The sequence below is a fragment of the Paramisgurnus dabryanus genome, chromosome 9, assembly GCF_030506205.2.
Source record: "Paramisgurnus dabryanus chromosome 9, PD_genome_1.1, whole genome shotgun sequence".
Taxonomy (NCBI): domain Eukaryota; kingdom Metazoa; phylum Chordata; class Actinopteri; order Cypriniformes; family Cobitidae; genus Paramisgurnus; species Paramisgurnus dabryanus.
The window spans coordinates 37,947,297-37,964,200 of record NC_133345.1 but is presented as its reverse complement, the minus strand read 5'-3'; the positions used below and the strand labels follow the sequence as shown (position 1 = coordinate 37,964,200).

At 35.6% G+C, this 16,904-nt stretch overlaps 3 protein-coding genes across 8 annotated transcripts in view; 2 read left to right on the top strand and 1 right to left on the bottom strand.

The window, feature by feature from the left end:
• Positions 1-9,357, bottom strand: part of sptbn4b (spectrin, beta, non-erythrocytic 4b) — a 76,345-nt gene extending 66,988 nt beyond the window's left edge. For all 6 annotated transcript variants that reach the window (XR_012337352.1, XM_073815823.1, XM_073815824.1 and 3 more), the window contains exons 1-2: positions 8,947-9,357; positions 303-470 (exon numbers count right to left, since the gene is read on the bottom strand). Coding sequence is in view for 5 of the 6 variants with exons in the window: in XM_073815823.1 (XP_073671924.1) it covers positions 303-447 (145 nt within the window). In the remaining variant the exon portion in view is untranslated. The remainder of the gene's footprint in view (positions 1-302; positions 471-8,946) is intronic.
• Positions 9,358-10,717: 1,360 nt separating this feature from the next.
• blvrb (biliverdin reductase B) lies at positions 10,718-13,677 on the top strand. Its single transcript, XM_065282849.2, has 5 exons — positions 10,718-10,916; positions 12,529-12,690; positions 12,806-12,895; positions 12,975-13,106; positions 13,302-13,677. Exons 1-5 carry the CDS (start codon positions 10,832-10,834, stop codon positions 13,454-13,456), a joined length of 624 nt encoding a protein of 207 aa, XP_065138921.1. The 5' UTR covers positions 10,718-10,831; the 3' UTR covers positions 13,457-13,677.
• A 140-nt stretch (positions 13,678-13,817) lies between these two features.
• Positions 13,818-16,302, top strand: sertad3 (SERTA domain containing 3). Its single transcript, XM_065282848.2, has 2 exons — positions 13,818-14,401; positions 14,937-16,302. The coding sequence occupies exon 2, from the start codon at positions 14,937-14,939 to the stop codon at positions 15,726-15,728; it is 792 nt and encodes a 263-aa protein (XP_065138920.1). The 5' UTR covers positions 13,818-14,401; the 3' UTR covers positions 15,729-16,302.
• Positions 16,303-16,904: the final 602 nt, after the last annotated feature.

Sequence of the window (16,904 nt, the reverse complement as noted above, 5' to 3'; positions counted from 1 at the left end):
TAAAGATGTCAGTTGTTGTGAATAATAAATACGTCCACCTCAACCTGACATTTAACATATAGCCTAATACTTATACTATAATATACAGTACCAAGATGTTTGTCTATTTGTGTTTATATTTACATTAAGCATTTAGCAGACACTTATCTTCAAAGTAACATACAGTGCATTTACATGATTTATTTTAGTTATGGAAATCAATTCCATAATCTTTGCATTGCTAATCCTACATTTTTCCTCTATGAAGTTACAGAAACACAGTGTATGTGTGGTTATTTATGTAAATGCAATTCTTTGCATACCCGCTAGTGCTTTGATGCGGGAGCACTCGAATAGTTTGGCACTGGTGGTCTCTGTTTCCCAGAATCCTGTGCTTGCAGGCCTGTTGTTGTTGTTAAGTTGTCTCTGGGCCTCAGCATTGTCCAGATCTGTTGAGGCATTGGCCATTGCGTCTGCTTCCTCAAGAAGCCCTTAGACGTATACAGAGAGATGCACAAGTTACTTTACACAGGATCAACAGAAAAACTACAGTAAAACACACATAACCCACCCAATACTTCGTAAATCACACACAAACTTAAACACAATATATATTATAGATTCAAGATACACATTTAGATAATAATCAGTGTTGGGGGTAACGCATTACAAGTACCGTACATTACGTAATAATATTACTTTTCTGAAGTAACAAGAAAAGTAACGCATTACTTTTTAAATTTACACATTAATATTTGAGTTACTTTTTCCAAAAAAGTAATGGAAGTTACTTTTTTAGTTGAATTAATTCGATAAAAAAATTATGTACTGAATTAAACTGAACATAGTCACATTATGTACTCTCTGCGTACATGCCTGATTGGAAACAGTTTGAGTCAGAAACTGAGATGGCAGGCCAGAGCTCGACATTTTTGTGATGAAATTTGCAATTTCTGAATGCAGAACTTTTCAGTCATAAAAACACCCCAGGAAGAATAGCTTTTAGCTTATGCTGAAGCTATTGGGGTTCCAAATAAAACAAACAAACAAACAAACACCTGCAAGGCCTGAAAAAGATCAAGCCTCAGCCAAGAAAAAGTAACGCAAAAGTAACTAAAAAGTAAAGTAAGCATTACTTTCGATAAAAAGTAACTAAGTAACACAATTTGTTATTTTATTGGGAGTAACTTAATATTGTAATGCATTACTTTTAAAAGTAACAACCAAGCGTGCCGCACAAGCCCTGAAAAGTGAAGCCAAAACGTCTCGATCGCCCCCCAGTGTCTGGTCCCAGTATAGGTCATAAACCCCGCCTCCCCATGTTATTCAATGGGACTTGAGACCAACTAAAAAATTAAATTACACTTCAATTATCTTTTTTCTGATGCTGGTTTCTGTCATTTACTGTAGTTTTAATCACGCTGATGTGAATTCAAATGTTTGTTTTTAAAATAAGTTGGTCTTTAGTTAGTTATTTAATGATATAAAAACGGTGGTGTCACGTCATGTTTGACAGCTGTGATATCGTGTGATATGCGCATTCTGCGAGAGCGAGGGCGGGGTCTTAATTTCGCGGCTTTACTTCCTGCTCACTACTGCGCATGACTGGTCCCGAAATCGCTACTGCGCAAACTCAAGGCCCAAGATGTCAGCGTCGTATCGGGACACTGGCGGCTTCACTTTTCACCAATGGAAGTGAGCGAACAGGCGTCGTCCATCTTTTTAACAGTCTATGGTAACAACACTGATAATAATATATACACTAAAAATGCTATAAGGAGGCTCACACGTGCATTCAACAGACCGAAATTAGTCTCCTCGTTTTTATCCCTTTTAAACCAAAGCAGTCTCATTAGAAATGCTGTTTTGATTCTCTTGTTAATGTGATGTCACACTGAAAGCCCCACCCACAGCCACTGACTGACTGCTTAATTTTATAAACTGCACATGTGTTGTGAATATCTGTTTAAAAACAGATTTTCCTGTTAACCTGGACTAAATAAAAAGTGCATGACCCTTACACTGTAAAAAAATTCTTTGCCACCTTAAATTTTTTGGTTGAATCAATTCAGAAAGTCATTTCAACTTACTATTATTTATCTTGACTAGAGATGAGTTGTTATAACTACAGACGAGTTGTTATAACTTATAAATATAGTTGAAAAAAAGTCTACTTCATTTTATAAGTTGTTTATCTTGTCAAGATAAATAATAGTAAGTTGACATGACTTGCAAATCTGAGTTAAGTCAACAAAAAAAATTTATGCAGCAAAGATTGTTTTACAGTGTATAGTATCTTCAAGAAAGGGTGACGTTACGGGACCCTTTTTAGTGGGCAATGAACCTCTAATGGAAACATGTACGAATTTTATGAGTAGGCTAATTCATATGAATTCGTACGACGTGAACCATACAAAACTCATTATTATAAAAAAAAACAAAAACAGTTAAGTCACTCGCGGGGCAAAAGCAAATTGTACATAAAAAAATTCACAAATTTGAATGTACGATTTCTTATGAATTAATAAAATAAATATGAATTGTCATGAGATTGAGATCCTGTCATGATAAATGAATTTAGTATGAATGACTTTCTAACAGATTTAGGGGGCTAATGCCTTACCCCATCCCCCTTGCACTGTCTGCAGAGGACAACTCAAGCATCATATGTCTGTCTGTGCTCTTTATCATATGTGCCACTTCTTGCAATTTCATCATTACAGTCACTGTTCTCATAGCTATAAACAAACACAGACACTGTGTGAAAGGCATGAGCTGTGGTCTGCTGTATTGCCTCACACTTTCATAGAGATGTCAGTCATTATTGTCGCGAGAAAATGCAGCACACAGATACAGGCTGCTGCACCCTTCCCCCAGTTCTCATAAAACCCAAAATCTCAACCCCATCCCCCATTATTTAAAACACACACACACACGTGTCCATGAAAGAAATATGAAAACATGTGTTAATTTCTTATATGCTTTCTATTGTTCATTTTTGCTCTTTTAAACACATTTCGATATTTAGTTGAAATGTAAAGATAAATAAAGAGATATGTAATAAAACAAATGATTTAGTATATTTCCTTTTGATTTGATATATATATATATATATATATATATATATATATATATGTATATATGTATATATATATGTATGCACTTGGACCATTCTTTTGTAATATATTTTGATATGTGAATGTAATAATAACTTTTTATCTAAAGAGTGCATATTAGTACCTGAAATGTACCAAATGTATACATGTATAAACATGTATACAAATGTGTACCTAAATGGTACATACTGTATAAGGACCATCCCAGCGACAGCTTTTGTATCTTTATTTCTGAGACTGTAATATAATCTTTAACAAGAGGCAAATGGAGGAAAAGATATGTTAAAATTTTCAAAATTGGCACCAAATTGTAAAACAGTAAATGTTATTTTAAAATATCAATATTTTGATATATACTGATAGATTTAAAGTGATGTGTGATATGGAATGTGTAATATTAAAGTAATCTCAGCATATTTAACAAATTCATTGCAAACTGGGTCAACCATTGTACTCTTGGTGTTGCAAAATCCCATAGTTTAGAAATAAATAAAGGGAAACAAGAAATCTGTGTAGCCAATAGCCATCTTAAACAACTTTAGCTTCCAAAAAATTTGTTTAAGATATATGAGACTTATTATTTTAGCGCAACAATGTTGTTCTGGAATAATTTCTTGTTGTAATAAATGATCCCATACACTTTATATTAAAATGTAAACCTGACCTATAATATTACTCCCACCGAAATAATACACCCACAAATCAACAGGAATTACTTAACTCATCCTGCTCAACAAAACCTAATAGCTGGAATCTCTAGTGAGAAATATCATACCATATCTCATTGAAAAGAGTAGGATGTGCCAGAGATGAAACCAAGATTTAAATCTTTCAGGGATTCATGTCTCTGAACATGAGTTCTGCATGGAGATGACATTTTAGTATTCCATAAATTCCATCAGCATGGATGATACTTCCGTTACTCATTCCATAAAGTTTTATGTTAAGTATTACATGCACCTGTTTTATAGACACTGTGAAATGATTTGACAAATAAACCTTTTCGGGAAGACATATTTCCTAGCGCAACTGGATACATAGCAAACCTTTAGTTTAACAAATCTGTCATAAAAAAGATTTCCCTCATAAGATGGACACTAGCAAACAGAGGCAGTTTCAAATTCCAGCTATTTGCTAAATCCTATCACTGATGATGACTTGGAAAATAAATAAAACACTAATGTTATCATTTACATCTTTGGCAGACACTTTTATCCAAAGCGACTTACGGTGCATTACAAGGTACACATTTTTTATTGGTATGTGCTATCCCTGGGATCGAATCCATGACCTTTTACGCTGCTAACGCAATGCTCTACCACTTATAGCTATACAGGAACCGCTAAGTTAAGACCACAGACACATTGCTGAGGCATTATTAATAATAGTTATAATTATTAAGAGGGTGGTGTTTATAATTGGGGGGGGGGGGGGGGTGTTCTCATTCAGCACTTTTACAAAAATTGGCACTACAAAGCATTTTCTTTGAAAAAAATGTCTACGTTCCTGCAAACAAGATGAGTCATCAATATCTTTAGTCTTTTTTCCCTTTAAAATGTAAATGTGATATATATCTGCTGAAATGTCAGTTTTGTCAACTTTGAGAGGACCCTAACATTTAGATAACCTCAAATCTAACAGAAAATTGACTAAATATTCTAAGCTCCAGCGCAAACCATCATTTGGTGTTAAATAACAGCTGTCGAGATTTACTAAAGACGTGCATTGCAGAATTAGTGCGGAAAAAATGTGGTTTAGTTATTTTTGTGACTGACCTTATTGTATATGTAAGTTTCCATTTCAGATGCAACATTTTTGGGAGTAGATTATATAAATGATTCACACAATGTGATTTAATAAAGTTTGCACGTGTGATATGACTTCTATTTGAGCCATTATTTAAAGGTGCAGTGTGTAATTTTTAGAAGGATCTCTTGACAGAAATGCAAAATAATATACAAAACTATATTATCAGGGGTGTATAAGAACGTTCATAATGAAAACGTGAGGCATTTTATCTACATACACAGAGGGTCCCCTTACATGGAAGCTGCCATTTTGTGCAGCCATGTTTCTACAGAAGCCCTTAACGGACAAACTTCTTTTTTTACTAAGTTTTCTTTAACAATGACATGTTTGTCTGGTGGAAGCTACCGTAGCTTTTCTATGTGTTTCGAAAGCAAGTGGTGAACAGTGGACTAAGCCCTTGGTTGCAATTCGCAACCTCACCAATAGATGCCGCTAAAATTTACACACTGCACCTTTAAAAATGTCTTAAATCATTTTGCCCTTGAAATGGCTGCAATTGCTTCTAAAAAAGAGGAATCACAGAGAGCACATGATACAAGGCAGAGAGTTGTTTAAACATAACAGTTTATTTGGAATGCCAGAGAAACATATTATTCAAAACTATTGTTTGCCAAACCATCAAGTAAATAACTAGGAGAAGTCACACAAAACTTTTGTAAAACTTCACTTTTTGTCCTCCAGTTCTTTTCAGTGTCCCATGGCTTCGTTAGCTCGGATTACACCCCAAAATTTTAGCTCTGCATATTTCGACCCTGAACTTAGTAGGTTGCGTTGGTCATAATGAAAATCAGCTGATGCACCTGTGTTACTTAATTTGCACCTGTTTAGTAAAATATCCTGCATATTTTCCACTTACATCTGCGCTTTTTTGGAATTGCGCTCTCACGCTAATTTGCCCCATTTAGTAAATCTTGCACTATAAAAGTAATAGGCTCACACCTACACAAACACATACACAAACATAGTAATAAAGCTGTGTGTTTTTCACAAAGCATTTATTTCAGATAAAAATTAAGTAAATATGATGTACCAAAGTTTTTATTTGGCACTATATGATACCAACAGCTTGACCTCTCTCTTGTCTTTACTGGGCCTATCAGGACTTTATTCTTTTATAGCACCTGATGTTACTGGATATGACAAGACAATGAATGCAGGATCTGTATGATGTGTTTCTCACTTACAAACACAGCTGTGAGATTGACATTGGACTTCAGGCATTCAAACACACAGAATTAACTCCACATCTCATCCGTCTCAAGAAACAGAAACAGAAACACAACCACACAAACGGCCACACTCATAAGTAGATGGGTGTATCCAAAGACCAGATTTTTTAGTTAATTGTGAACTTAATCAATTATATCTTATTTATGTATTAGAGTAAATGTGTGAAAAGGGTTAGTTTTCTTTGTAAGTAGAAGTTGGCAATATGGCATTTATTTGGCTGCTATCTGTTGTACAGTCCTGCTCATTATTATATGGCTATGGCTTTGCTCTGGGCTGCATTTAAAGTAGTGATTGGTCAATAAATCTCTGCATCACCTACAAAGCTAGTATGTAAACTCTTCAGCCTTCTACAACGTCTCACAGTTTGACAAAGAAAAAATAAAGGAGCCTCTTTTATAACTAAGGGACCGGAGGAAATCAGGAATCAGAACAGGACACAATTCAATGGCCAACCATGACCGGTCTACACCAAATCTGCACAAAACTTTGCAAAAGCTTTTTGGTATTGGAGTGCTTGTTGTTTACAAAGATTTGCACATTTTGCACATTTTTTTTAATCTAATTATGCTTTCATCTTTAAATATTTGTTTTTACTCTCAGCTTTCATTTCAAATTAGTTTAAAATTCCACAGATTTTCCAACAAAACCAGTCTGAAAAATACAAAGAGATCTGTAGATATGAGCTTGCTCAGTCAAATTCAAAATTCTGGAGTAAATGTAATGTCATGACTGCAGATATAGTTCACTAAATCCCCCCACAGCTTGTAAAACAAGCAGGCTATTAGCATTTTGTTGCTTATGCTGCAACATTACACTGTAAAAAAATTCCGTAGAAATTGCAGCTGAGTTGCCGGTAATTTACCGTAGATTTACATTTATGTTTTTTTCTGGCAACATTTTGTTCAAAGTTAAATGAAAATTAAACATTTACAAGTCTTTATCTTTACAGAGTAAAACTAAAAAACAGCATCAAGCAAAACATTCTGGGAAACAAAATCTGGACCAAAAAACAGAAAAAGGTTGATGATGATTTCTGGTTCCCAGAATGCTTTGCATGAGGCGGTTATTGTATAGTTTTATTCTGTAAAGATAAAGACTTGTTAATATTTGAAATTTATTTAACTTTGAACAAACTCTTGCCAGTAAATAACATAAATGTAAATCTACGGTAAATTACCGGCAACCCAGCTGCAATAACATTGAAATTTCTACGGAATTTTTTTACAGTGTAGACCACCCTATGCAGAAAAACCGCACTCAGAAATCTTATCTTATAAGTCTGCATCAAGAAAATAAGAAAGAAAGAAAGATTATCTTAAACAAAAATCTGCCTTAACAATAACAGTTTTTCTTATCGACCTTTAGAAAGGACATTTTATGCTGGGTTAAAATCAAATAGGTCAGATATAGATCAGAAGCTAGTCCTTCTTCCCTGGCTGCAAGGTTGCTTTTAGGGAATAAAATAGTGATCCAGTGCTTAGATAAATGAAGAGGACCTGAGGGAGACCATGCCACACTGCATTACCATGAAGGCTGTCAAACCAGGGGCAAAGGAACTTGTCTCTCTCTATTTCTTTCTTTCTCTCACTATCTTTGCTTGCTACTATCTTCATTCATTTGTTGATAAGAAGATAAATATCTTGATACATTTATTGGAAGTGCAATTCGTAGGATTATTGTCAAATAATATTAATAACTATCCAAACCAACAACACATTGAACCCGTGTCCACACCTAATAAAAATCTCAAAAGTCCAAATTAAGTTATACCACTTTACAGTGAACACATTTTTAGGTCAAAACTCATAAAAATGTAGGAGTTTCATAAGGCCAGTTTGATCTGATTGAAATGTGCGACAGACGACGTCAGCACCACGGACAGCGCTGATGCTATGACATCACACCATGTCCAGATCCATTGCTGTAATACAAGCCTTTAATCTTGTCACTGTGAAAGATTGTGAAGAGTGAAGGTTACTACTTCACAAGTAGTCTTGTTATACTCCACTTGCACATGATGTTATTTTAAAAGAAATCGTTTGCAAAGGAAAACCGCAGAGTTGTGACTCATTTCATAAGACAATACAATAATGCACGTATGTAAATAAAAGCATATAGCTTACAGTTTGCATGTAACCATACATTGACACATGTCCTGCCTCTTGATAACGAAAATGTAGAACTTGCACAACCAGACAGCAAGCCATTGCTGCAAGTCATGCAATGATAACGTTTCAAGATAACGTTTTGTAAAAATACAATACACTGTAATAGTAATATCTATTACAATTGCCTCTATTAGGATTATAGCTATATACAGTATACAAAGATACAGTTAGCATGACTGATGTATTTTAGTGCTTTTACCGCATACCGCGTTACTGATCTCGATCACCGTTTACATTCAGTCTCGTTTATGATTATGTGCGTCTTCAAAAGCACACGTTTCTAATGTTGAGGTGTTTTTAGGTCGCCTAATAAAGGTTGTTTTATTTAATATAACTGATATATAACAGAGGCCTGACACATTCAGTTATACAGCTTATTAGCAACTTTACTCAGTGTGCTCCAATGTAATCAAATACGCTGCATAGTAAACCATGCAAACCTTTTCAAATGCCATTTACAAGCACAAGCACTCCACCAACAGCATGCTTTCAGTAACATATCAACCCAAGACACGGCCCAGATTGACTGCAGTAGCAATGTGGCCAATACAGGCCGGCCGCTGCATTTCCCATAGCTAAAGAGAAATTGCAGCAATGTATGTATATCACTGCTCTCTATTATATGCACTTCAATGCGTCCTTACCTGTACACCCACTCCTAAGGATGAAGGTTTATGCCACAGACCAAATTACGTTGATTCTCATTCGATGTGATATCAATAATCCCGTGATGCATTTACCGTTCCGCTGTCTCTTTTCTCTGGCATACTTCAGTCAGGTATAAAGAAGCGTTCAGATGCAATAAGAATGAGATGTATGGCCCAAAACGCCACTCGGTACTTTTGATGATGCCGGTCAGTACCCCGCCTTTAAGGGTGATATCACAAGCGTGACGTTAAAATATGTGTATGATGGCAGATTTGATCGGTCGGATAACCGGTGAGGTCGGATATCCCGTGCACCGGATACGCGCGCTCTCGCGGAGGAGAATACAGCACAGCAGCAGTATGGTGGGGATGCCACAGTGAGACACGCACGCACGCACCCACGCACAAACACAGATACACGCACACACATCACACAGATATGTTTTACTATTTAAATAAAGACTCTTGGAGAACATTTACATGAATACATGATTTAGGCTATGTATTTATTTATTTTTGCATTCAAATATCTTTTTTTTGAAAAGTTGATCCAAAACACACACTTAAACTGGCTGGTTTGGATTAAAAAAAGTAATAATAGTGTGGTATTTGTACAGTCAAAAAAGTAAACACCCTTACAAAAAATTTTATCATGGTTTAATAACACAAACTTTAAACTGTTAGTTTTGTAGAAACAAAATTAAGCCAAAATACCAAAAAAAAGTAGTATTGTTACTATAAAAATCTGGAGTTTTGGTATTAAAACATCTTTTCTTTATCTGTAAGGCAAAAGGTTGAAGGGAGTCAAGTAATAGTTTTAAGGAAACTTTTGTAGAAAACTCATCAAAATTGTTTAATGGTAATAAAATACCACAAACTCTAACATAAATTGTCCAAGTTTTGGCTGTAAAATATTGTTGGTTTTATTATCATTTTTATAGCCATTGTCAACACGTTCTCTCAAGTTATTTCTTTTTTCACTTGTAAAATTTGATTTATTTTATTTTAATTCTGAATTTTTAAGCCCTGCAAAAGACCAAGTGGTACTAACACCACATAATTATGGCAATACACAGTTGCTAACCCAGAGAAAAACAACAGAACAGTGAAAACAAGAATTGCTACAAAGGTGGGAAAGTGTGAAAACCCCAATAGGCTACACACTATATTTAATGAGACACCTTAAAAGGTGGGCAACAATTGTCCAAAATGAAGATGCATTAGAGCATTGGTTCTCAAAACTTTTTGCTGTGCGCCCCCCCCCCATGTGTACGGTGGCCCCCACTTGTGCCCTTTGTGGACCCCCAAAGAAAATGTATGACATAAAACATTCTAAAACATAAATTTGAATTAAACAAGACTGATTAAATTATACAGTGTATAGTGCTGTTAGGCGCCTTCTTTTTCCAAAGTTTCATTACACAGAATTTATGATAAACTAATTTTAGATGTTCTTATATAAAACTCCTGATTTAACTAATGGGGCTCCATTCTAGGACCATGATTGAGAACCAATGTATTAGAGGACAGGTCTAATTTTAAGAAGTCGTTTCCCCTTTAAGAAGAGTGGGGGTGGTTACTTCTTCAGGCGCCCGTATTTCGACAAGTCCCGCCCTTTAGCGAACATTCTTTCCTTTGATTGGTTGGAAGATTTCTAAAGCCGTCTTCGATTGGGCAGTTCAGAAGTCAATCATAAATCCGTAGCAACTACAGTAAACAGCGGTAAAATCGAGGGCGTGCCGGTGTTTGTAGCATTTCCTGAAAGAGGCGTAACTCACATGACACTGTTACGTTAACCGCGTTAAGGTCAGAGTTGCCATTAGACTTCAGAATAAAGACTGTTATCAAGTTACACAGACCACGAGCTTTTCTACACGCCGATATGTCTGATGCTATTAAAAATGTGGCGATTTTCGGCAGCACGGGGATGACGGGGTCAGCGACCTTACCTATTGCAGTGTCTGCAGGTAAGACTCCAACACAGTGATTTGGGAAATTTCTGTTATGTCATATCTTTTGTTTTCCTGTGTGTTACACTAATAAATGGATAGCTATAACTAGATAACTAGCCGACTGTAGATGTGACCTTAAACATGTTTAGAGAATTGTGTGTTGTTCAGTTTGAGAGTTTGAGAACAATAATAATATCATGTTTACATTGCCAGTCAAACATATTTTTTCTTTACTGTTTACTGTTACTTTACATTTAAAAGTTAGTAATGCAATCAAACCTATTCAATAAAACTAATGGAGGAATGGGATAAGTATGTTTGTTTACCTGTATTACAGCTCTGCACACTTTATTCTTTCAACAACTGGGCCTATGCTATTACTACCCTGTAAAAAAAATCCTTGTTGCCCTTACATTTTTAAGTTAAATTACAATTAATTTAAACTTTCTTGACTAATGAGCAGTATAAATTATAAAAAAATCTATAATTTATAGCAAATCCTCATTGGTCAAGAAAGTTTAAATGATTTTTAAATTCAAGTTGACTAAACTTACAAATTTAAGTGCAACCTAAATTTTTTTACATTGTGGTTTCCTTCATGTTTAAGTAATTATATAATTTATATTTGAATTCAAGGTTCAAAAAGTTTTAGAGACCACACACAAAAAAATTAAATGCTAAGTGTTTCCAGACCTAACTTGTTACAAAGCGTTGGGTTCTTTATGAGTTCATTAAAAATGTAAATGCTTACTTATTTCCTTTTTATACAATTCAGATCACAAGACATTTGCAAACTGACCTTGTTATGCAAATAAATGTTTTTGCTGAGTCATAAAACATGAGGCAGTTTTAAAGATAACACACTTATCCAGACACTGCAGATAGGGTGGTGTTCATCAGTTTGCCTTTGGCTGAATTTATTGTCATTTTTGTGCACAGTCATTAACCATACAGATATAAATTTTGTTGTCTGTACAACTTATTAACATTTTAATATTTAAGAAACAAGTAGGGGTTTAATATCCTTATAGCATAATACATCTTTACCTTAAAGGGACATTCCACATTTTTTACTATTTTGGAATCCATTTAGCCGATCTCCAAGTCTGACGGTACCACTTTTAGCATAGCTTAGCATAATCCATTGAATCTGATTAGACCATTTAGCATCGCGCTAAAAAATAACCAAAGAGTTTCGATATTTTTCCTATTTAATACTTGACTCTTCTGTAGTTACATCGTGTACTCGGCCGACGGAAATAAAAGTTGCGATTATCTAGGCAGATATGGCTAGGAACTATAGTCTCATTTTGGCGCAATAATCAAGGACTTTGCTGCTGTAACATGGCTGCAGGAGGCGCAATAATATTAGAAAAAAAATCTAATGTTTAATCCTAGGGAAGCTGGCAAATTAGCATATTTTTTTTTTAAAAAGACCAACTTCGTATGATGCTCTCTCTATATACTATAGTATGTGTTGCCATCAGTGTCAGTGCTGATCGGACTTTAGCTGTTTTTCATTTGCTGTCTGCTCCAACTAAAGTCCTCAGATGATGATACTGAAGAAAATCCTGCATAGCTAGTTTTTTTATTTGTCTTTCTATTTTTAAGTTTGCTACTGTTGCAGGTTACAATGTGACTGTGCTGGTGAGAGACCCCGCAAGGCTTCCTGCAGATCATAAGGCTTCCAGAGTGGTGGTGGGAGATGTCCTGAACAAAGATGATGTTAAGAAGACTTTGGAGGGTCAGGATGCGGTCATCATCATTTTGGGGACAAGGAATGATCTCAGTGAGTTGATTCAAACTTAAAGCTAATTTTGTGCTAATTTACCTGGTTAGCAGTTCATAAATGCAGCTTATTAAGAACAGAAATATGTACATTTTCCTGCTCACTTTGTCTATAGGTCCCACAACAATGATGTCTGAGGGAACTAGGAACATTTTGGAGGTCATGAAGGCTCGCGGAATTCGTAAAGTGGTTGCATGCATGTCAGGTATAGTCTGGAATAAGTGTGGCCATACAAGTGTGAATACTAATTTGAGGTGAAAATTTGTGGCATTTGCTTTTTGCAGCGTTCCTGCTGTGGGATCGCTCCAAAGTTCCTCCTCGCCTGGTGCCGGTCACTGAAGATCATGACAGAATGTACACTATCTTGAAGGAATCAGGACTGGACTACATAGCAGTCATGCCTCCACACATTGCTGGTAATGGCCATTAAATGCATACTTGTACATTACATTTCTAAAGAAACTGTTTATGTGAATTAGCAAGTAGTCTGCATTGATTCGCTTGACTTTTTGCTATGTTGCCGGGATGGTACGCAGGAAAATATGTTTTAAAATATGTAAAGCATAGTAAACATATGTGTGCTTCAGTGCCTGTTTCTGTTGTTTTTTCAGATGACAAACCGCTGACAGAAAAATACACTGCTACTGAGAACATGTTGAAAGGAAGAGTCATCTCCAAATATGACCTGGGCCATTTCTTTGTCAAGTGCCTTTCCACTTCTGAATGGGATGGAAAAACAGTTGGAGTTTGTGGAGAATATAGCTAATCTATCCAGGCCTTTTAAAAACTACATCCTCCTTTTTATATAAACACATATGCATGCTGATCAGCAATAAATGTTCCTACGCTGAAAAAAGTGAAAATTGGATCAACTTAAAAAATTACTTCAATTGGTAACCCCTAAAAATGTTCTCACTTTAAATAAATAAAATTCAAGTTGAAAATGCTTAAATATCTGAAGTGTTGCCAATTGAAGTAATTCTAAAACATTTTTTTCACCTTAAATTAATCACTTAAAGTGTACAAAAATTTATTTTATTAGGTGTTACCAATTTAAGTATTTTTTTTTAACACTTTCAGACCTGATTTTTTAGGTGTTTAATCCCTGTGCTTTATTTTGATTGGTTGATCAGCATTTTTATTGGTTTGATCCACAAAATATGTGATTTCAATTCCAGTGGACACAGAGTCTGAAGGGTTTAAGTAGAGAAGATTTCACTTTTTACAGGGTATAATCATTAATCATTAGACATTTTTTCCAAACATGTGTCATTTTAACATGTTTACATTATGGCCCTTTTTATAGCGTTATAGAGTTCTGCAAATTTTATTTAAAAATTTTGTAATTGGAGAAAATTTGTGTTTGATCTGTTTTTGTTTTCCCTTAAGAACTGGCCTAAAAATATTGCTTGTTTATTTTCTCAATAAAACTATGCATTATTGATACAGACTTCCGTTCTTTTTGATATAGGGGGTTCAGAATATAATACATATGTAGATATGAGTATAAATTTGTATGTAAAGGCGCTCTCTTTATTTAACTACAATACCCATGATTCCGTGCGCGCGTGACGTCAGAACTGATTGAATCGCTGGCGGGACAAAAAATTCCAGCAAACGGATTATTCGGCCGACAGACGGAGGAAGCAAATGAATCTTTAAATAGATCAAACTCACTTCGATATTTGGACCTACTCTACCAATTCAAACGGTAAGTTAAAGTGTACTAACATGTGGTCCAGAGATTAAAACATAAACTTGCGTGGATAGTTAACTAGCTAAGCTAACGCATCGATTTCTGTTTACACAGCACTCCGCGATAGCAAAAATGCCGGGTACATTTAATGTTTTATTAATTGTTTTTGTGAAATGAATATTTGTATCTGATGAATTAAAAAAATACAATTTTGTGACACGATAAACTAACATTTAAGAGACTGCTGAATGGTTTTATATCTTTTAATATGAAAAGCAATACCGAAGTTTTCATACAAATCAATGTGCCGTTTTAAAGTGTCCTGTAATGTTACATCATAAAACAGATAACTTATAAGCAAAACATATCTTAGATTTGATTTCCACCAGTTAGACAGGCCTATTATGTAGTTTGTATTATTATTTAATAATAATAATGAGAATATTTTAAACCGTATGTTTGTTGCTTTTGATATTGTATTGCATTGTCTATGTATTATTGACTGTTGTGCAATAAAGTTCACAGCTTAGTTTTCTCCATTATTTCATAGATGGTGGCTAAAGGACAGAAGCGTAAGCTCCATGGTGACTGTGAGGTTGCTGGATCTGTATGGGAGAGTCAGCTGCAGTCTGTGTTGGACATCTCCATGGACAAATTTCACCGGGACCAAGCTCTTGTAGAGCCCAGCCTACTGCGGTCCGTTCTCATAAACAACACCCTTCGGCAAGTTCAATCCAAAGTAGAGTCGCTGTCAGCCGTCGGGATTGAAACTAAACCTCAAACCCACACAGAATTAGAGGTAGAGTCAGATTTTTCCAGAGAGCCCTCCCTAATGGGGTATAATCCACCTCTGTATTCCCTGAGTACGGATGAGGAGTTCATGACCTGGTCTTCAGAGGATGAATTTTCTTTATCTTCAGCCATCTCTGCAATTCTCAAAGATCTAGACGCGGTCATAGATGGTGCTCAAGGGCCTTGTGTATCTCAGCGCGCTCCACTAGGCTCCATAGAGAACGTGACGGGAGATGGAAAGCTCACACAATGTCCACTATCAGGTTTGAGGACCGACACCAGAAGAACATCTGATATGGTATCATCGTTCAGCAAAACAGAAGTGACGTGTCCTGGTGGTCCTCAGGATGTGGCTTTAGATAAATTGCTCTTGGATGTTGACACGACGATGTTTGAACCAGAGATGAATCTTCTGCACGGTTATTCTGTTACTGCGGATGAGCTGGTCAAGTATCTGCCATCTTCATCTTCAATTTGTCCGGCCACATGGGAAATTCATGAGATCGAACATGTTATGGACATACTGATGAGAACTTGCCCACAGAGTTGAATTTATTCTGGTATCATGTACATAACATTCAGATTATGGTTTTGTCGACTGATGATTGGCTTTCGAGTTATTTGTTAAAAACTGCATCACATTATCAAGTAATGGTTCCTATAGCGGTCTCTAGTTCCCTTGATGCTTGCATTGTGAAAGTCATTTATCAAAGTTTATTCAAGAATATGTTGCAATAACTTGGTTTGGTTATATGAATATTTTGAGGTCGAGTCCACAAAGTCATTACAAATCTATAAATGTATTTTTGTTACTTGTTGAAAGTATTGTTCCCTAAGACCGTATAATGCACTTTTCATTGAGTTAAGTCTTAAAGTTTTTAACAGATTAGTAGGTTGCATGCTATCACTATATGTGTCCAAATGAATTTATGTGAACAAATGTTATCAGATTTTGTATATTGTAGTTTAAAACTATTATATGTGCATTATGAATATGAATATAAGGTATAGTGTTTCAACAGACCAACGTGTAGATGTCTATGCAAAACATTTACTGTTCATTTGTTGTTTGAATATTAATCACTTATTGTATTCTATTGTTGTTGTACTTTGAATAAAGTGATATTTGGTGACACCCAGTGGCCGGATGTAGTATATTTGAGAAATAGGCATGATACTCATGCTAGCAGACCAGGGGTTTTCAAACTGGGGTCAAGGGACCCCCAGAATATTCCAAGGGGTCCCCAGAAACTTTAAAGAGAAAAGACAAAGCAAAAAGTCTGTGTAGCAAATTATTAAAGTTTGTATATATTTGCTGTCTTTATAGTTTCACAATTACAATTTATAGGACGGTTTAAATGTTTCTTTATAAAGTATGGGTATATTTTAGGAATGGGGCCCTCGCTAAAGGTTCATCATATGTGGGGGTCCCTGCCATCAAAAAGTTTAAAAACCCCTGGGTTCCCTTTTATAAACCTCTACGTAGGATCGTTACTAAAGTATGCACAAAAGCCAAAAACGGCATACGCCAAAAAATATTACGACTTGAATTTAAAAACAAAGCAATGTTCCCTTTATAAGTCACAGACCACCTGCAAGTGTGTGTACATGAATCATCCTCAGATCCCACCCTGCAAGCCCATTTTCCCATCAAGTTTGTTTTTTTATAGATCACAACCTTTGCATGGGAACTGGCGTACGCACGTTTCCAACCCTGTTTTGTGCT